This window comes from Crinia signifera, chromosome 4 (assembly GCF_055691185.1).
Source record: "Crinia signifera chromosome 4, ASM5569118v1, whole genome shotgun sequence".
NCBI lineage: Eukaryota > Metazoa > Chordata > Amphibia > Anura > Myobatrachidae > Crinia > Crinia signifera.
The window spans coordinates 18,040,858-18,063,044 of NC_139220.1; the positions used below are offsets into that span (position 1 = coordinate 18,040,858).

At 45.3% G+C, this 22,187-nt stretch overlaps 1 protein-coding gene across 7 annotated transcripts in view; it reads right to left on the minus strand.

Moving 5' to 3' along the window:
- PHF21B (PHD finger protein 21B) overlaps positions 1–22,187 on the minus strand; it is a 71,644-nt gene that overhangs the window by 20,418 nt on the left and 29,039 nt on the right. For 4 of the 7 annotated variants that reach the window (XM_083181270.1, XM_083181273.1, XM_083181275.1 and 1 more), the window contains exons 2-3: positions 13,848–14,135; positions 2,285–2,377 (exon numbers count right to left, since the gene is read on the minus strand). In XM_083181270.1, coding sequence (XP_083037396.1) covers positions 2,285–2,377; positions 13,848–14,135 — 381 coding nt within the window. Of the gene's footprint in view, positions 1–2,284; positions 2,378–13,847; positions 14,136–14,225; positions 14,655–21,168; positions 21,311–22,187 lie in introns of those variants that run through there. The other 3 variants (XM_083181271.1, XM_083181276.1, XM_083181272.1) reach the window with 3 other exon arrangements.

Below are 22,187 nucleotides of genomic sequence, written 5' to 3' on the forward strand. Positions count from 1 at the left end.
TAGGATGCACAGTATGAGAGTATAATCTCGCACGTACCTTCCAGTGTCAGCTTAATGACTAGGCTTCCCTACCGCAGTCCTGTCTGATATTGTTAACTCTTCATTAAAGCAGTAAAGTCTTTGTTCGAGAAATTTGCAATGTTGGCAAGCAAGTCATTAGGAAGCCGCAGCTCTCGTCCTTGTGAATCTGCCGAAGTGCCTGACTGCTTACATGAGGAGCCCCCGTAATAATCGTCTGTGCACATTCATTTGAATTTAGATGCAATGAACCTAGCAATTATACAGGGGGGGGGGGGGGGTGTTTCACCTCCATGCGAGGGTTCCGGTGAGACCCTCTAAAAGGATAAAACTCCACATCGCATCTCTGAAAGCAGCAATAGTGCACTGATATATAGAGCTGTGTGTAGTCAAGGCCATGGCCAAATCTATCATACTTCTAGGAACAAAGACGTAGGCACAGACATGTACAGGCACTGTGCTTTCTGTCACAGCCACCTCCATCACTATAAGCCTGAACCACCACCCTATGGGGAGAAGTCAGCCACTGGTGACCAGTCGTACAGCAGCACTGCGATACCCAACTGTGCGCACACCAGGCCGTTATAGAAGACCCAGCATCGCATGTTCTCCTACACATCTCAATAGGGTGTCAGGGAAAACTTCTATGTCCATTTCCCTGAAATGAGTTTACTACCCAGAATATCAGCTCATAGCCCCTTCATCGGTCTTACTAATTGGTTCCCTGACTCACTGGTGTCCCTGCACACAGATCCAATGCTCCCCCTCTATAAGCACTGGGTACACATTTCTGTGCAGAGATGGTCAGGGACAATCTATTGCATCTGGATCTACTATAAAGTCCTTATTCCCCTTTCACACCTGGGATTCGAAAACTAACTTTTGCAATGCAAGGTCCCCTACAGTGAGCCGGCAATAAGACATCATGGGGGGGCAGGGGCAGCGCTTGGAGCAGACGCTGCCTCCTCACTAGCGTGACCGGGACCCGGGTTACACGTTCACACTGCATAGCAACCTGGTTCTAACCCGGAATTAACCCTTCTTTTAACCCGGGTCAGAATGCCGAGTTGCTGTTTTTTATTTTATTTTAACTAGGTGTATGATCCACTGTCAAACATCACATGTGATCACTTACAGGATAATATTTATCAAAGCTTTGAAGAGAGATAAACTGGAAAGAGATAACGTACCAACTTGTGCATGTTACAGGCTGTGTCATGTTAAATGCAAGTTAGCAGATTATTGGTTGGTTCCTTGGAAGACAGAAACCATCAACCAGTCAGCTCCTGTTTTTTTTCCAACCGCTTGTTAAATGACAGGAGGGCGCTGGTTGGTACTTTATCTCTTCTCTATCACTCTCCAAGCTTAGTACATCTCTCCCATAATCTCTCTCCAAACTTTGATACATCTCTCCCGAGCAGAAACTTGGGAAATGTTTTACAATGTGATGATGTCACAGGAAGTTTCTCATGTGCCCAGTAAGCACCAGTAAATGGGTTGTTCCCAGTCTTAATAAAGGCCTGATTCAGACCCGCCCGCTAAGCAGCGTTCTATCGCTGCTTAGCGAGCGGGGAAAACGCTGCCCGCCGGGGTAGCGAACCAAATGCCGGCAGTTTTACGTGAATGGAGGTGTACACTCATCCATCACGTACGGCCGATGGATGTACGGCCTCAACATCGATCCCCGGACCAAAATTGCTAAATAGCGAGTAAACCTGAATCACCCCAAGTGCTCCTGAATATTTACTCCTGCCCATAAGGCAGCTGTAACACACAGTAAATGCAATTGAGGGTTACATACAGTATATGAGATATCTCTGTCAGTTGAGTGCGAGTCACTGGTCCTCCTTATAACACAATTAAAACTACATACAATAAAATCCCATGTAATATTTCAGACATACAAATCCAATATACAAATAATGGATGAAGCTTATGTTCTTGTCATGATGTCATATTTAGCCAATAACGGCCTAACAAAGGCATGTCCAAACTGTGGCCCTCCAGCTGTTGTGAAACTACACCTCCCAGCATGCCTTGCCAAAGTTTTCGCATTCCCTAATAGCAGAACTTTGGCAATGCATGATGGGACTTGTAGTTACACAACAGCTGGAGGGCCACATTTTGTCCATGCCTGGTCTAACACATACAGCGCATTTATTTTCCTGCAACGCACACATGGGCAATAAGGAGACACCCAGAACCCATCTGTGATGACAGCGGAGAAGCTGTGTATTATACATATTCCTGTGAGCGGGCGGATTACCTGAGGTAGCGCGGCTGGTCTGTGTCCTGCCAGTCTGTGCAAGGAGTGGACCTGAGGGACTTTAATTGGCACTGCAGTAATGGTGCCCAGCGTCTGTGCACAGAAACAACAAAAGAGCCTGGTTAAATCACACGGTGCTTAGCGGAGTGCAGGAACTACAATGGAACGCCATATGAAACAGTTACATTCGTCAGAATAATAATACCAGTAAGCAATGCATGGAAGCACAAAAACACAATAAGTCTTAAAGCTAAAATGGAAAAATACTAAAACGAAATTTGGGAGTGTACCCCTGGGAAGGCTTAGATAGTGCTGCTTAGCGCGTCAGCTTTCACATGCATGCAGCTAGGGTGGAAAGCCTACCCTTACTGCAAACTATGGCCCTCCAGCTGTTGTGAAACTACAAGTCCCATCATGCCTTGCCAAAGTTTTGCTATTAGGGAAGGCTAAAGCTATGGCAAGGCATGCTGGGATGTGTAGTTTCACAACAGCTGGTGGGCCGCAGTTTGGCTTGCACCTTTGTGATGCCGCTCGCACGGATGACAAGGGACTGTTTGGACAGGTAACAGAAAGTGGCAGCAAGAACGTACCCATGTCAAACCCGTTTTCGGGGCGTGCATCTGCATTCAGCTGTGAACATGTACGTAGAGAAAAATGGCGTTTACATTTCTAATGCCGCAACCGGTCTGCAAGACCATATGCTCAGTCCTGAAGTTGACACTCCTCGTTACCGACTATAACAGTGGCTGAGGCATCCGCACGGAGGGGGGGGGGGGGAGACACCCGCAGGCGGCCAGGGGGTGGCACATAGGGGTTGCCAGTATTTCCTGGTGTGCACACAAAAACGGTGGGTAAACGCAGACGTCAGCGCCGCCCCCTGTTCGCCCATCTCCGGCCCAGATAAAAGTCAGATCACCTGTATGGCCACATCCATTCGCATGCAAATGTGGCAATGCACTCGGCAAAGGGGGGCGGGCATTCGCTGATGGGCGGGCGGCGTTTAACCGCTCGGTAAGCAGCGAATTTACACTGCTGACCGAGCCATGCTGAATCGCCTCCTATGAAAAGTTTGTGCCTGAAAAGAGTAAAGTGAATTAGCGGCAGTAGCAACTTGCAAGGTCCCTGCACCGGCAGAACGCATAATAAATGAGACTCGATACTACAATGGCTGCTTAAAGCATATTAATAAAAACTTGGAGTAATGTAGACATAGAAGATACATTTGTTATTGATCTCATCTATGTTGATCACTGGAAGGGGAAGAAAAGACAGCGGACAGCCCGCACAGTCACCCTACATCACTGATATAACCATCTTCTGTACAGAAAGCTGTGTGACCACATACCAATACAATCTGGCTCATTTGTATATGATAATTAACAGACACGCCCACATTACATATTAGACAAGACACAGCGATAGATGCACAGTGACAGGCTGGTCTTTAACCTTAAACTCCCAAATAGAAATAGCTTTATTTATAAGTGACAGCAGGTACAAAAAGCGATCAGGGTCTGTAATGCCACAACCTAATGGGGTATAGTGACTTGTATTGGAGACTAAAGGTGCGCCGGCGATCTGAGAGAACGCAGTAGCTAATCTGCTTATCTGTAATACACTTCCATTGAGGCCGCTTCCCTATATGTCCCCGTGAGTTATTCCAGCGCCGTGACAGCAACACGCGTGACGGGCAACTGTACATGAAGTGCAGTTTTATTTACTGTAGCTGTTGTTTATTCAATATTGGCTGTGTGAGAGTAGTAATGCAAGCAGGGCAGCGCTGCCATGGCAACCGCTAAGACGACAATACGGGATATGAATGGATATTTACTAAAGTCATTTCAACATTCATTTCCATGCCGGAGCGTAGTGTTTAACCTTGAGCTGCAGCTACAATGGCATTCCGCATATGCCACATTTTCCTTCGTTTTAGATATTTTATGCACAAGGCTGATAGGAATAGCAAATAAAGTGATATATTCGTGTAATAACGCAGAGGCGGCTGAGGGAATACAGATTTCGGGAGAGCGTTCCAATTCCCATCTGTCATATACGCTGCATAGTGGCAGATGCTGGTGTTGCAGTAACTGCTTGCCCTATCCCTGGCAAGAAGACGTTACGTTGCCCATAACAACCAGATTCTGTCTATCATTTCTCTATTACTTCCTAGAAAATGATAGACCGCATCGGATTGGTTGCTGTGGGCAACATCTCTTCTTTTAATTTTTAGACGTTTTAAAATTGACCCATTGGGTTCACCCTCCTATCTGTTTTATAAAGCAGTGAGCGAGAAGGGGCGTGACCCTCAATGGATTTTGACACCATGGCCACGCCCAACTGCGCAATACTAAGACGCACCCCCGCACAGGTCACCTGCTCCAGCCCTCGGACCTCCTATTGCTCATCCCTCTTCTATAGAACACAAGCCCAAATAATTCCCGGTCAATCTTAAACAATTTCTAACGAGGTTATTCATGAATGAAAAGTTCCAGGACGTGTAACTCTGGCCCTCGGGAAGCTGTGAGACTTAGCCAGAAATGTTTTCCCAACGCCCTATACCCTCAGCCAGAAATGTTTTCCCTATATGTGATTTGTGTTTATACAAATGACCCCCTCCTTTATATATTGGGAAAGCTTGTGTTCCATGTAAATGCATTGCTTAGATTCAGAAAATGACATTGTGAATAGAATAGAATAGATAGAATTCCTTTATTCGTCTCACAATGGAGAAATTTCTCATGTTAAGGCGAACACTCCGTTTTATAATATCAGTGCAATCAAAAGGTCAATAAACATGAAATGCATTTATCACTTGGATAAATCTGGCCTTTAAAATTAGAATTGCTCACGTGGGTTTAGTGAACGGAGTGAAGGTGGCTTATCTGTATACTGCCATTGCTATGTTTGTATATATGCCTTGGGGGGGGGGGGGGGGGGGGCATGAAAAGATTAAATAATGTAAAAAAAATATATAGTACAGAATATTAATATGCAAATACTGTGACGTACAGAAACGGATGATCATCGTCAAATTATACAGTGCTTATCTTTCACGGATAAACCTACACTGACGTTTGTGATGCTGTTTGTCATCTTGCTGCGATGTGCAGCCTCACTTAGAATCAAGTGCCACTGATGCTGTTCCCAACATGCGAATGAATAAATGGAATGTGGAAGATCTCGGAGCATAAAGATCAGCAGCTGTGCTGCAGCACATTGCTCTGCTGAACCTGTCACTGGACCGATGTTGTATGAGTGGCTTCCAAGAACCACTGAAGGTTCTGAAGGTTCTGAAGTGTTCTAAACAGAACGTTAAAGCCTGGACCCATAATTGCCACACAGAGGTCTCTTTATACTGCACCATTGTATGAATAGATCCCACAGCAGTAACAGTAGGACTGTGGACTGCTGTCGGTGTGAGTCCTACAGCAGAGAAATGGCGGACTTTCACTCACCGGCAGAGCTTCACGCATACATACAAGATGCATCTATGTGGGTGTCATATGCCATATCTGTGGATGTCCTTGGCTCATGCCATTCCTCTGGATGTTCTTGGGTGATGCCATTCCTCTGGATGTCCTTGGGTCATGCCATTCCTCTGGATGTCCTTGGGTCATGCCATTCCTCTGGATGTCCTTGGGTCATGCCATTCCTCTGGATGTCCTTGGGTCATGCCATTCCCATGGATGTTCTTGGATCATGCCATACCCGTGAATGTTCTTGGGTCATGCCATTCCCATGGATGTTCTTGGGTCATGCCATTCCCATGGATGTTACCTCGACACGTTCCAGGTCCCTATACATTGTTGCAGACCAAGTGCAAAAGTATTCCGTTATGGCAGTGGCGCCATCCAGCAGGATAATGTGCCCGGACACAATGCAAACATTGCTAAGGACAAGGTGTTAACTTGGCCACCGTCCTCCCCGGATCTCAATCGGATCGAGCATTTATGGGATGTGCTGGAAAAACAAGTCCAAGCCACGAAGACCCCACCTCACGGCTAAGAGGACTTGGTACCAGATACCACAGGACACCATCAGAGGTCTTGTAAGGTCCATACGTTGAGGGTCACAACTGTTTTATATAGGAGAGAAAGCTGCAATTATTCCAATTGAAGTATCCACAGCAAAAAACACGGCATCACTGAACTCTATGTATCACCGGAGGGAATGTGCTTTTTGTTTACAGCTTAATTTTGTTTTTGTAAACATAGGAATGAGGAGTTTTATCAAAAAGCTGTCATTTGGTTTCATTTGTTCACAGGAAATTCTCCCGGAAGCATTTTGGCGTGTCCCAATGTGTGCGATTTGTTGTTGTTATTTCAGATTTCTTTTAGGCAAACTCCAAATTGCGCTTCCTTGTGTGTGTCCCAGCAGTAAAGGCTTCCTGCCCCTTTCCTGGGGTTGACAGCAGATGGTGCTAGCCGAACCGATGCCTGAATCGGATGAAGGCGCGGCCTCCACCATCCGACCAATCCTGCGCTGCAATAGTCAAAACAAGGTTTTTTCTCCCCTTCTTGTGGCAGCAGCCATGTCCCGGGATATTTGCCTACAGTAACTTGGGCTTTAAACATCTTACTATTCCATGCGGTGATAATGTGATTATCATTGTGTACATGCTGCTCACAATCGGCCCCTATATGTATGCAATATAGTACATTAGCATTGATATTATCCAGCACGAGGCGATACATGCTGCTCTGGTTTCCAGTAAAGCAAATGCGCTCTTCAAATACAAATATGTTACCGGGTTTCATTTGACATTATTGAATGATCCTTTTAATTTTCTTGGCTCGAAGACCGGTTTTCATACTCAGCAGTCGGCGTGGCAGGAATAAGGCAAGATATCAAATGAGTCTCCATCAGGCAGATTCCGCAGTGAGATTACAGCGATGGAAGTCACCGTCGGCTGGGAGTTACATGGAAAGTGCTCAGCAGGCCTGATAAGTACAGTGCCCTACTGGCAGCAGAGATAAGGCCTCGTTAGTCTGGAGGATGTGGATTATTAGATCGACAGGCCCAAATGTAATAGGGTGTGAGAATCAGAAAGCGAGAGATTTTGGGAGAGTTTTCCCATTTAAAGCGGCAATCAATGGCCTGGCAAAATCAACCTGGTTTTGCGGTGTAAATGATTGCCGCTTTAAAAAAATGGGAAAACTCTCCCAAAATCTCTCACTTTCTGATTCCCGCACCCTATTACATTTGTTTTCACGTTTTTTTACCTGAATGTTGACACAGTTGACATAGAAATGACACCAAGTGTTCTGCATCCCCTCACATGGCTCGCTGAGCTCGGTACACTGTTTTTTTCTCCCACCACGCCATAGTTGATGGTAGGGCATGAAATACCGCCTGTCGGCACATGTCGGCTAAGAAAAAAAATTTAAACTCATGTCGACCTTTTAACTGTCAATTTCTCCATGTCGATCTATTTCATTTGTTGACCTGAGTCTTCATAGTGCCGAACTAGGGGCCGTATCCCGTCCAATGTTAGTCCCCATTGATAATAGCTGGGACCAATAGTTATCCTTTGCAGGAGAGATCTGGGAGAACACTCAGTACATAGCAGCCATACATAACATTATGTAAACGCTGTAGTTTCTGCATAATTCTATGGATAACGGCCTTGATAAATAGGCCTTGGATGTGCAAATAGCTGCAGAGAGAACGAGAGACCTGAACAAGCGCTCTGTCTTATTAATGACAACGGTCCCACAAAGATTAATGTGACAGAGACAGTTGGCTTCCCCCCAATCACCGTCCTTTCCTGCATTAGGGATTTTTGTTAAGTGCTTCTTTTTTATATGTACATAAAGGTCTAATCTCTTTAAAGTTTTAGTAAAAGCATTTCTCGCTTACAGAAAATGACTTGTTCCTGAAAGAGAGCAGCCACCCTGGAACATGCTAAAATGGAACAACCGCTGCCCAATAACAGCTCCACTTATACATAGACTATTAAGATACATCGCATATAATAGTCGTCTTCTGATCGCTAAATATAATTACACTAGGTGATTCATCGCGCCCTACAGGCGCTCTGCACACCGTCGTAAGGGGCTGCGCCCCCTTAATTTGTGAACATTTGCATATGAGAAAGATGGTTAGAATTGTATGAAAGATGGCCTGTATTGCAACTTGAGTTATAGGTGAAATGTGTTAAATAGAGAGCATATGATGTGGAAGGGGGTGTGTATAGTAATGTTTAATTAAAAAGCGGTTACAGAGTAAGATGTGCATTGATAGTGTGGTTGGTACAGTGACATTTGTGGGTGTGGGTGTGGGGGGGGGGGGCTGTGTGTGCGTGTTGTTTAGGTGTGTGTGTGTGCAATAGTATAGTAGGGTGTTTTTGAGTCAGCGGCTCCCCACTGGCGGAGGTCACGACACAGGAAAACAGGAGGCTGGGTAGTGATAGGGGTGTGTGGGCATAAGGGGGACTAAAGAGGAGGGTGGGAGACACTGTGCAGCTTCTGCCAGTGGGTGGGGGTCCAGTGTGACAGTACAGGACGGTGGCCCTGAGTCAGTGTCTACTCCTACTGGGTGGGAGTTAGGGTGCATGAGAGCAGGAGGCTGGGCTATGAGGCATGATAGGGGTAGGTGGGCAACACAGCGTCAGCGACTCCCCAGTGGTGGAAGTTACGGTTCAGGAGAGCAGGAAGCTGGGTAGTGATAGGGATGTGTGGGCATACTGGGGGGTGCCGCGAATCGCGGGAGGGGGCGTGGTGGGTTGCCGCGAATCGCGGTAGGGGGGGGGTCGCCGCAAATCGTGGGGGGGGGGGCGCGGTGCCGAGAATCGTGGGAGGGGGGTCGCGGGGGGTGTGTGTGTGTGTCGCGAATCGCCACAAGAGGTCACGGGAGGGGGGGTAGCGGGGGGGGGGGGTGTGCAGCGAATTGCGGGAGGGGAGGTGGGTGCGAATCGTTGGAGGGGGGGTCACGGGGCGGGGTTGCCGCGAATCGTGGGAGGGGTCGTGGGGGGGTGTAGCGAATCGGGGGGGGGGGGGGGGTCATGGGGTGGGTGCGCAGAGAATTGCGGGAGGGAGGGTCGCGGGGGGTTGCCGCGAATCACGGGAGGGGGGGTCGTGGGGTGGGCCTGAATTGTGGGAGGGGCGTTGCAGGGGGGTGTGCCGCGAATTGCGTGGGGGGGGGTGTGTGTGCTGCAAATCGCGGGAGGGGTGGCGGGGGGCGCTCACCTGGTGGCTGTGGAGTAGGTTCCTGGGTAACATGGGGAGGCAGAGGGTGTCTGGCACTGTGGGCTCACTGGGCTGGTTCTCTGTCATGTGAGAGTCAGTCATGTGAGTCAGAGGCTCCACCCAGCGTTACAGACACACTCACACACTTTGAGTGACAGATGTAGCCAAATATATAAGAATTAGTTGTATAAAGGTGTAAAGAAAATACGTTGTGGACGTAAATCGAAGCCACCTGTTCAAATCTACACTGAACACTTAAGTACCACATGCATCAATCTTCAAAAAGTGATAAATAAGAGTGATAAACAAGCAGCCAATCAGCTCCTACCTGCCATATTACAGGCTGGGTTTGAAAAATGACAGGTAGCGGCTGATTGACTGGTTGTTTATCACTGTCCAAATTATCACTTTTTAGAAGCTTGATACATCTGGATCTTAGAGATAAATTAAAAATGTAGGACAGCTATTAGGCCACACCCTTAATACACACAGGCCACACCCCCTCATAGCTCAAGCAAGGATACATTTCCAAAAGCCATTACGCTCCCACCGATTTATCAAACGAGTTCCAGATTTTGCTTTAAGCGGCCTTCGAGGTTGCATTTTATAGCACAAATATAGGGCCTGATTCATCTTTGTTGACAAAGAACACATATGGGCAAAACCGTGCTGCACTGCAGGTGGGGTAGATGTAACAAGTGCAGAGAGAGTTAGATTTGGGTGGCGTGTGTTCAAAGTGAAATCTAAATTGCAGTGTACAAATAAAGCTACGTTCTGTGAGCTACATGCAAAAGCAGCCTGTATTTACCCTGCACAGAAACAATATCAATGCACTTGCTCCCCTCTCGCATTGCAACATGGTTTGTTCAGATATAAAATTAAAGTATGTCGTGTAAAATAAATAATCCACGTGATGTACGCTCATATTATTACCTAATAACATACAAACGGCGCAAAGAAAATAAATACATACGTTTTCAACCATGACGAGCAAACTTAAGCGCTTCACAGAGGTGCCTGAAAATCGGTGCAGGAAAATCCCGCTTCTCATTTCTTCATTAACAATTTCCTCCCTTCACGGCAGAGGCGGAATCTCCCATTCACTATCCCTGCAGGGGGGGGCCAGGGTCACACTTTATGAAAGGATGACAGCATGGCAAGTAGTGACATCACTTCCTTTATGTGATTATCAATCGGCGTCTTACTGGGGGGGGAGGTTATCAATGCTTCTTATACCCTGCGCTAGGTCTCCACGGGGCCAGGAAAGGGTTAAACAAGCAGCTTCCTCTGAGCCTTCAGCCTCCGAACAGCACAATAGAGGAAACGAATGCTCAGATGCCGGCAGAATATTGACTTCAAATGTCATTAGTCTTGTTAATGAAAAGCTTGTAATTAAGTCCTGTCTTGTCTGTTACACTGAACTCTAGGAGCTGGAAGTGGCCTTGTTTTCTGAGCAGCCTAAAAATAAGTCTGAAGGTTTCTGTCGCTGTATGAATCCATCTTGGTCTCATTAAATGATACATAGTGAGTGAGTATTACACTGCAGTGAGGCAGCCTCCGTTCCAGGGAGCGATTCTGCTGCCCCCTCACTATCACTAAGGGGGGGTCTCAACAATGGAGAAGTTTCATTAACTGAAGTACAAGTAGTGACACAACATTCAAATGTGAAGACTTATATCTCATATATATATATATATATATATATATATATATAATGCTTGTGTCGATCTTCCATATGGGTCGAACTCATGGCGTTATACCACTTCATACATGCACACAGGCATTTGGAATAAGTTTGATAGCATATGCTAATTGCTAGTTTAATTACATAGTCTCGTTCGATACAAAATGTTACAATCCTACAATCTGCTCGGAAACACTTGCGCAGAGATTTTCTATCTGGCAGAACCCTAAAAAATATGGATTTGATGACCCGCAGCCAAAAAATTGTGAATCACTGGGTCTGTGCTTAATTCGCAGGCTCAGCTCCAGTGAGTCGTTCAGCAATCTGAGATGCGAACACCTCCTCACGCGTTCTTCCCGCTGTCCCCCATTCTCTCCGCCATCGTCTCAACTGTGCCCCAGCATCTTAACAAGGAAAGCCGGGGCGTGTGTTCTCATATGCACAAAACGCTAACATGGTAATAAGTACGGCGTTCCCTATCTCCCGGGACGTGAGGCACAAGGGACGCTCATCGCTGATCAAACAAATCTCATTGCTCTCACTAGAAAACGAATCAGCAGCGAAATGGAATTAATTTGCAGAAAAATAATCCCATGCATTCTTATATATATAAATATATCAAGTGTTCTATTTGCTGTAAATCATTTATGCAATCAATAGGAGCCGTTCTTATTTGGGATTCCAATTTCACTGTCTGGTCGAGTGCTTGGTGATAATGGTATCCATTAACTAGCAGATGGGACAGATCACAAGTACCAGCTGACGGCACAATGGGTTTGTATGAACACAACTAGTCGTCCTGAATGTTCATGAGATTCCGGGAAGAGGGATATTCACTCGTAATGAGAACAGAAGAAAATAGATCACACTTTACATGTATTAATGGAGTGGCTGCAATTGTACAATGTCACCTCTGGTGGTGGCACACGATGGAAATGTTTAATGCATTGGGTAGAGAAAAGTGCGCTGAATCAAGAGAATGATGAATTAAATGCTGAAAAACCATGTATCACATAGTGAATATTAAATTAAGGAAACAATTTACTCACTTGTGGAATATATACACATACATACATACATACACACACATATACTATGGCCCTTATTCTGGTTCAATCGCAAAGGCAACTGCCTTCTCAAATGGACAAAACCATGCTGCACTGCAGGGGGGCAGATGTAACTTGTGCAGAGAGAGTTAGATTTGGGTGAGTTATTTTGTTTCTGTGCAGGGAAAATACTGGCTGCTTTATTTTTACACTGCAGTATAGATCTCACTTTGAAGTAAAACCCCACCCAAATCTTATTCTTTCTGCACAAGTAACATCTGCCCCACCTGCAGTGCACATGGTTTTGTCCATTTGAGAAGGCATTTGCCTTCGCGAGTGAACCAGAATAAGGGCCTATATGTACTAGAGCACCCTTAAAACGAACACTTTGTTTTCATACATTGTATTTTGTACTTCTGTCTTAAATGAATGGTTCGAAGCACTTTTCAAATTAACTTAACCATTTGAGTGCCAAGTGAATTTGTCAAAATAGGTGTGAAAGCAAACATTTTAACTCGCAGATGTATGAAGCCTTAACAAGAGATAAATGCAAGGGTGATAAGGAGAGATAAACGTCCAGCCAATCAGCTCCTTGCTGACTTTTTTCAAACACAGCCTGTAACATGGCAGTTAGCAGGTGATTGGCTGGACGTTTATCTCTCCTTATCACCCTTGCGTTTATCTCTTGTTAAGGCTTAATACATCTGCCCCAATGACCCGTATTGTTTGTCTTACATAGGAAATATAATCTATTTTTACACTTTTTTCATTTGAATTTATATAACAAATGTGAGCGACGCCGGCAATTTTTAGCGGATATTTTGCACATCTCTCACAGAGTCGTTGGCACTCAAAGGGTTAAACATCCAACTAAAACGGTTTTGGGATGCTGTATAAAGCAGTGGGTCCCAATCTGTGTGCCTAGACACCCTGGGGTGCCTCCGGTTGGTGGTCCAGGACCAAAAACAAATCAAGGGTCAAAGTGATAGGCAGAACCAGTGTTAGTGGTTGCCGATCGTAAACCACGTGGGGCAACTACAAGTCGCCGCATAACTGACGCAGACATTTTTTCAAAATGTATCGATTTAAAAAAAATAATTTCACAGCACCTAGGGGTGCTGTGAAAAATGCTAGAACCGATAGAACGCCATGATTCAAGAAAGTTTGAGAACCACAGGTCTAACGCGAGGAGGGTGCGAGCAGAAATCCACGATGAGTCATAGATGCCCCCCCACAAATGTGAATAGCTCCTGGTTACTTTAGACAGGAGCATGAGAAAAAATGTTTTAATGTCTTAAAAATAAAAAGAGGTGGTGTTGCCCATGGCAACCAATCAGATCATGTCTACCATTTTCTAGGATGTGATAGAGAAATGATCGACATTATCTGATTGGTTGCTAAAGGCAACATCCTATCTTTAATAGAACTACCATCCCAGTAAATAACTCCCCTAATCTTTGAGAAATGTTCTCGTTTTAACCTGCTGACCTCTGAACCGGCTGACCTCTGAACCTGCTAACACATAACCTCCTTATCCTGATACGTACAAAGATGAATCGGCCGGAAAGGTGAGTATCAAGAGTGTACCTAACAAAGACGTACATTAATCATGGCTTTTGCAAATATAAGCTGAAGTTGGCACCTACCTGGGCACGGGGAATCTCGGACACTCTCCTTGCTGTCATGTTTAAGGCGCCCCCCACCAGCCTGCTGGTTGTCTGTAGGTTGATCGGGGAGGTCTGCGGGGGCTCTGCGCCGCTCGCGGTGGACCCTGCGGAGGCCGTAGCTGTTTTCTGGCCATTGAGGTGTGCAGTCACCATAGTGACAGGTGCTTTGGCCGGGACGACAGAGATGGCAATGCCCTGACTGCTTGGTGCCTTGATGAGCGGGATGGGCTTGGCACTCCCCACAGGACAGGTCCGGACCGCCAGCTTCTACCAGAGAAACAGAGGGAAAAAAAAAAAGTGGTGAGTTCAAATTGCTACAGACACAAACCCAGAGACCTCCTACCAGTCTCCACGCACCTCCTCCTGCACCACCTACAACAACGGGCGCAGGCACAAAAGGGACATCTCTGCTGCAAAGATTCCCAGTGCACCATCTGGCTGCGTTATGCATTAAGCTTCATGCTCAGAACAGAGGAGACATGATTCAGACAGCTCGTCACACACAGAAGGGAGCTGAGACCAACAGCGTGCATACTCCTGATGAAACGACTCCAGCCGGGATAGCTAAGGTGGCCGTTTTGAGTCTGGTGCATGGAAATTGCTACATTTATTCCTAACTACAAGGCTCCCTCTAGGTCTCTGTGCGAATCCAGCTGAGCTGCCTGCGGAGTGCACCGGATAACAACCAGGAGGATGCATTTCCCTCGTCCCGGTGATTTGGAAATAAATAAGGAACATTTACTTGGTCTCTTCGTTTTAGGGCTGCTATAGAGGCAAATGTTGTAATGGGGCAATTTTGGGAGATTTCTGTAAAAAAATTTTTAAGGGGGGGGGGGGGGAGTTTGAGAATAATGCAGTTCCCTTTGCAAACATTTTTCATGCATTGGATATAAACCACGGTGCAAAAAATAGCATTTAAAGCCAAGCTGTGCTTGTTTCATCACCAACGTCTTGCAAACGTGAGCCTAGATTAAGTGGATTCATTATTCAAATGAACGACCGCCAAAGATCTGGATTTGTATTTTTATGGTAACATAAATGTCTGGCCTGCGTTCTTATTGTGCATGAGTGTATGATATTTCTCTTGGCGGCATGCCGCGTAAAATCCAGGTCTTTTCTGTCCCCTGACTTGGACGGTACAGATGATTATTACTGTATACAGGGCATATTTTACAGACTGTACACAGCAGCAGAAGAGTCGCACGCCTGATTACACGCCGGCTGACCGCAAGCTTTCCTGCTGACCGCCGACAATTCAGAAACAGTGAGAAATTACTACTGGATCCCTTTGATGCGTCTATATGTAAAATAAATGAAGTTCCAGCATCCCCGGCTACCTTGAAGGTCTCATTTTTATGTATGGTTAAGATTGGAATCTATATAAACCTAGTAGGTAGCAAAATGGTCCAGGAAGATCTCAATAAATAGATTATATAATAGAATTTTTTATTAAAAGGCTTGAAGATTTATTGTGATCTTCATCCTCTTTTTACTCTCTTTATTTTGCTACCTCATTGGAAACCCCCCTCCATACTCATAGAACGGAATGTGTTCCCGGGAGGATAAATTCGAACAGGTCCGTGAATTCCGGGCATTCTATAAAATACGACTTGGGATGTTCCAATATTTAATTCTTCCTACTGATATCCTAGACTGGATCCCTCAACCCGATACTTAAAATCAGGGCTGAGGAGCAACACTGGCAACCACACCGTACATGGTACAAATGAGGTCAGGAAAGGTCCTTTTTGGACCGGCTCGAAGATAGTGCCACCAACAGCCCAGTAAGGCTGTTGAGACAAGTTCTGGGGGAACCAGGGTTATTTAAAGCAGGAATTGAGTTCTTACAGATGGGGAGATGTATCAAAACCGTTGAGAACGGTAAAGTGGAGTAGGCGCCCACAGCAACCAATCAGTATCGGTCATTTCAAATGAAAGAAGGTGATTGGTTGCGCTGGGCAACTTCTGCACATGATCGTTCACTCTTTAAGTCTTGATACTACATCTTTAAAATCACAACACAATTTTCCACTATACTCTCGCCCACAGCCATCTTCAACTAATCCCATACCAATATGGCCACGTCCACTCCCCCCCCCCCCCCCACCCCATCTGCATTATTGTACCCCTGAACATGTGTAAGACAAGCATAGCTGCTAATACATATATATAAGTCCTTCCTGACTGAATGCCAGTGGGGGGGTGGACAAGCGATTGCTTCTTAATTAAGATTTAATTCTTACAATACTAGGAGCTTATTTAATGAAACCAGATTAGGAGAAGAAGAACGTGCGAGTGAAAGTCTGATAACAGCTGCCCGTCATAGATGAAGAGGACATATACACTAACCTATAGCTTGGTCTAGATCAGGCATGTCCAGACTGTGGCCCTCCAGCTGTTTTGAAACTACACATCCCAGCATGCCTTAACATAGTTTTAGCATTCCCTAATAGCAAAACTGTGGCAAGGCATGATGGGGCTTGTAGTTTCACAACAGCTGGAGGGCCATAGTTTGGACATGCCTGGTCTAGAGTCCTCTGGGGGTCACCACACTGCTGCGGATGGAATGCCACCGCCAAAACTATAGAAGCGAATCCTCCTATAGATAATGTATAGCGTGCTCTGCTGGTAAACGGGAAACTCAAACACACCCGGTCGACATGTCTCGACACATGAAATAAGTCGACATGGCTAAGGTCAACAGGGTTGGTAGGCCGACACAAGCATTAGGTCGACAATGGCTAGGTTGGCAGCCAAAAGGTCGACATGAGTTTTCACGTGGACTGCAGAGCCAGCAGCCCGGGCACAGTACAGAGATAGATCATGGTGCACGCATTGTATTATATGTTACAGATTCCATTGCCAATGACAACTTAGAGGACTGCAGAGCTAGCAGCCCGGGCACAGTACAGAGATGATCATGATTCATGCATTGTATTATTTGTTACAGATTCCAGTGCCAATGACAACTTAGAGGACTGCAGAGCTAGCAGCCCGGGCACAGTACAGAGATGATCATGGTTCATGCATTTTATTATTTGTTACAGATTCCAGTGCCAATGACAACCAAGTGGACTGCAAAGACTGCAGCCCGGGCACCTTACGGCGACGATCATGGTGAACGCATTGTATATTTGCTTCAGATTCCAGTGCCAATGACAACCAAGAGGACTGCAGAGACTGCAGCCCGGGCACAGTACAGAGATATATCATTACTAATCAGTCTATGTATGCTTTTGCTGCCAATTTATGTAAATATATACACAGAAGTTGCTTTAATTAATAAAACAAGAAGTCAAACACTTTATTTATATTTAACTATAAACCTGCAGCATGAACCTATGCATATATTAAATAATTGGGAAAATAGATAAAACAACAATTACAGTGGTTGGATTTCAATTCTAGAGACCCAAAAGCCAATAAATATAACAAAGGCGACAGTCAGGTGCCGCATACATTACGTATGCAATACAGTGATAGCTTCACAACACGGCTCATACAATATGTTGGATATAGGAACTTTGTGTCACATAAAACCACAACCGACACAACAATTGTTCTGCGTGAGTTGCACAGAAGCATTAAACAATTAATAAAACTCCCACTTTACATTTATACTCCCCCCCCCCCCCCCCCCCCCCGATGGCTGTCACTAGTGGGTGGCCAATGGAGCAATTGCTGTTTCGTTCAGGTGCGGTGTGACACATTTCTCCCCGCAGCCTCCTGAGGCGGCAAGCGCAGATCTGGGAGAACTCTGTGGTTTGAGCACCCTAATCAGGTGTTTAGACTGGTTTGGCTGCTATACACAGTTAAAATCTAGTCTATTTGGAAGCAATGGGTGTAATCATTAATGGGTGCCTGGATCAACTGAATTGCTCCATCAAGTGCCCATAAAACAATTGAAATCCTCCAAACCTATGGGGGTGGAATCAATCAGCCACTAAACAAATACACTAAGCAACAAAACCTTTATACCCAGAATTCGAACCCATGACCTTTCATATTGCAGTCAGACACCTTTCTCAGAACTAAGCAACAATGCCAAACTTCTACCACTTGGACAAAACAGCGATGGTGAACAGCACAAGTCATACTTATCAGTATTTCAAGAGACTTACGGGCACTGATTGAGTGAGAGATTACTTATGACCATCACAACCGTATTAGCCAATCACAGCTTTATCTGTACTGGTATCCCTCTCATAACCAGCCCTTGTACCGCTACCTTCTAAATAGGAAACAAAAAAGTTTTATTACTTAAGTAAATTATGTCTGGAATAGCATTAACGGCAGCACGGATGGTGTAATGGTTAGCGTTACTGCCTCACAGTGCTGAGGTCATTGGTTCCATTTCCACCAGGCGGAGTTTGTACATTCTCCCCGTGCTTGCGTGGGTTTCCTCGGGGTACTCCTGTTTCCTCCCACAATCCAAAAACATACTGGTAAATTAAATTGGCTTCCAACAAAATTAATCCTAGAATGTCTGTGTGCGCGTGTACATGTGGTAGGGAATATAGATTGTAAGCTCCACTGGGGCAGGGACTGATGTGAGTGTTCAACTTTACTCTGTACATCGCTGCGGAATATGTGTGCGCTATATAAGAAACTGTAAATCAATAAATAAAACAGCGTGAAACATTCTGAATTAGGTATCGCATGATTCAATAATGCAGAGATTATCTGGCTGCTTTACAGCACTGAGGTGCAGGGTTTCCGCCAATGGCATTATCTGTGTGGAGTTTGTATAGTCTCCCATGTTTGCGAGGGTTTCCTCCCACAATCCAAAAGATTTACACTGACTGCGCCGCAACCGCATCGTACTACATTACGCAAAGGCCGCAGGAATGACCGATGCCGGCTTCAATGATCCGATGGCTGCATCCTAAGACACACCCCATGTGAAATAGAACTGTGGCAAGGCATGATGGGACTTGTAGTTTCACAACAGCCGGAGGGCCATAGTTTGGACGTGCCTGGCTTAGAAGGAAACACTTTTTTTTACGGTCAGGGCAATGAAATGATGGAACTCTCTTCCTGGAGAAGTGGTGTCGGCAGGCACAATAAATACATTTAAGATAAGCTTGGACAAACATTTATTGGTTAAAAACATCCAGAGGTACAAACAACAAGCATCATTTGTCCAAAATGAAATATAAAAATACAAAATACACAACTTATATATAGGGATAAAACAAATAGACCAAACCCTATAACTAAAGTTTGACCTTGATGGACAGACGTCTATTTTTAGTCTCGACGGTACTTATATGTTAGTTGGGTGCCCACTATAGTTAGTACGCTCAAACCCCCACTATCCATGTTGGCGTGGAGCTGACTTTATATAGTGCGGCGAGCGCAGCGAGCCACCGAGCCCGAAGCACGGCGAGCATAGCGAGCCCCGTGAGGGGTCGCGGAAAACTAAGCAAATAGCTCAGTGGGCGCCCAACTAACATATAAGTACCGTCTAGACTACTATGTAAAGCTGGCCATACACTAGAATGACCTGATTGTATGCAGGTCATAACAGTGAGCGACAATGGTGATGCCAACTGCCAGCCCCCCACGCCCACGTCACGGCCTCAGTAGCAAGAAAACGCCCAGCGTTCTAACGGGAACGACCATGAAACGCTGGGCGTTACAATATGATAATTGGGCCGCCCGCCGTCACTCTCCGCCCCCCTACCCGCTGTCCAGTCTGCACATGCACAGAAATGGGCATGCGGAGAACAAAAACATAGGTCCCCATGGGAATGGAGAATAACCCCCCCGGTTCTGCACGTGCTAAAATCATTGAACAACAGAGATTTGCATAAACCTGAAATCGGGCCAGGTGTGGACGATGATGTAAGTGGCGAAAAATAAATACATTTACATTTCAAGCTACTAGATGCTTTTATTTTCAGGATCCGAGCACTGGCCTGCTCCTTACTGCGATAATACCGGCACCAGCTTATTGCTGAGTGTTCATTATTCTTGTAAGTAACACACACACACACACACACACACATACATACATACATACATTCATTCATACATACACACGGAGGAGTGAACGAGAGCAGATTTCTATAGATATGAAAGAAAATCGCACACGCTGTAAACTGCAGGATAATTGCAGCATCTTCTGTATTATTACACTATGATCTGTCAGCCACATTATGCAGTGTAGTGTAATATGCTGATTATCAATAAATAAAGGCACACGGTAATAACCGCTGCTCCAGCATGTACGTCTCCCCCACGTGTGCACAGCACAACAATGGAATAAAAAGTGAATGACTTAGTGGTAATTACAACTGTGCCTTTCCTGCCTTACTGTAGTGCCTGGTAATTGGGAGCAGAGGTCCATCTGCCATAAAACCATTGTACAACCGGCCAGCTGTTTCTCCTCTGACTCCTTCCCCCCAATTAGGGTCTAGAGTGGGCCGCTTGAGAGAGAAAGAGACCAGGGTATAACCGTCCCCTTGATAATATACTCTGTCCTCCATCTTTATTCATACGCAGCAACGAATGGTAAAAATAAACAAATCTGGGACAGCATAAAAAACTACCATAGGTTGAACGACACAAACAGGAAGCGATTAGTATTCCAACCGCGTAAACCGGGTTTAATTGCAAACGAAACATTCCAGCAGGTTCGGAACACACAGAATTATTCCACGCTAGAAAATCCCATCAACCGGTAAACGACCATAAAACTCCGCTGTAACAGAAACATTTTTATAACTTTCTTTAGCGCGGCCGTCTCTGGCGCTGCTCCGCGGCGGACCTAATTGCCTTGAAAAATAAAAACGACGACGCACTATGTTTATTTAATGTAATTACAAATTATCATCGTGTTTCTCAGGAGACTTCCTCCCAGGCGATTCACAGCGCGGCTTCCAGTGAACGGGGGGGGGGGGGGGGGGGTTAAACGGTTTTTCGCAAACAAAAACAGTTTAAAAAAAATAAACATCGAATGTATTTATTTCAGAGATCAAAGCGATCGTTCCTAACTCTGTAACGGGGGGCTATTACCCTGAATATAACAACTCAGCCATAAACCAGTTAGAGGCCAGATCAACTTAAGTCCAGTAAAAAGGAAGTCTGTTCGCAAAGCACAAATACAAACATAAAACATGATCTGCTGTACAACGTGTCATACAGAGGAGGGCAGACCTAGCATTCAGTAATGAGCATCCTTATATACAGTATATTTAATTGATTCAGTAACACGGTGCTAATAGGAAACACTTTTACCACAACAAACACTCTTGGCAAGCTATTATACACTGTATAATTATAATATGATACATACATGTAAGGCACCGGAGAGCACGTGTCTAACGTGACCGCAAATAATAAGGACCATTGTACCTGGCTGGGATGTTCCCTGTGAAGCCTACGCACCCTTATAACATAACTGTTACAATAAATAAAAAACAGTGTTACATAAGCAATCTGGGAGACAGTAAAGGTCCATTCACATTAGGCTAGGAAGGACGTGGGCACGGGGGGGGGGGGGGGGGGGGGGGTAGTTATCAGTTACAAGCGAAACGTGGACCTCCCACTATACGTAAACCACTAAATAAAATGTTAGGAGCTCGTCTGTAATACTTGATCAACTCTGCCCTCTACTGGTGCGGAACAGACCTACAGCACGTTCACTTCACACTATAAGTAATAGTACCTGTACTGAGTGGCAAAAGTGATCTAGTCACTGCCCGTGGCACGGCACTTTGCCAGTCCCAAGTGGTTTCATATGTGTTAATGAGGAGGCAGAACGGAAGTGTCGGGAATGACATTCAGATACCAGAGATGGGTGATTCTCTCTTGTGTCTTTAACCTGCTACATTTTTGCAGCCAGGATCAAGGTCTCCTGACCCATATCCAAATGTATTCTGCAAAATGTGCAAATGTGTAACCAGCAACGGTTCTTGCCATGACATAATACATTATTATTAACAGTTTCTTATATAGCGCATACATATTCCGCAGCGCTGTGCTGATTATAGTTGAACATTCACATCAGTCCCTGCCCCAGTGGAGCTTACAATCTATGTTCCCTACCACAAGTACAGGCACACACAGACATTCTAGGGTTAATTTTGTTGGGAGACAATTAAGCTACCAGTATATTTTTGGAGTGTGGGAGGAAACAGGAGTACCTGGAGGAAACCCACGCAAGTACGGGGAGAAAATATAAACTCCACACAGTTAGGGCCAATGCGGGAATCGAACCCATGACCTCAGTGCTGTGAGCCAGTAATATATATATATTTAGAGAGAGATATATGATAGATAGATAGATAGATAGATAGATAGATAGATAGATAG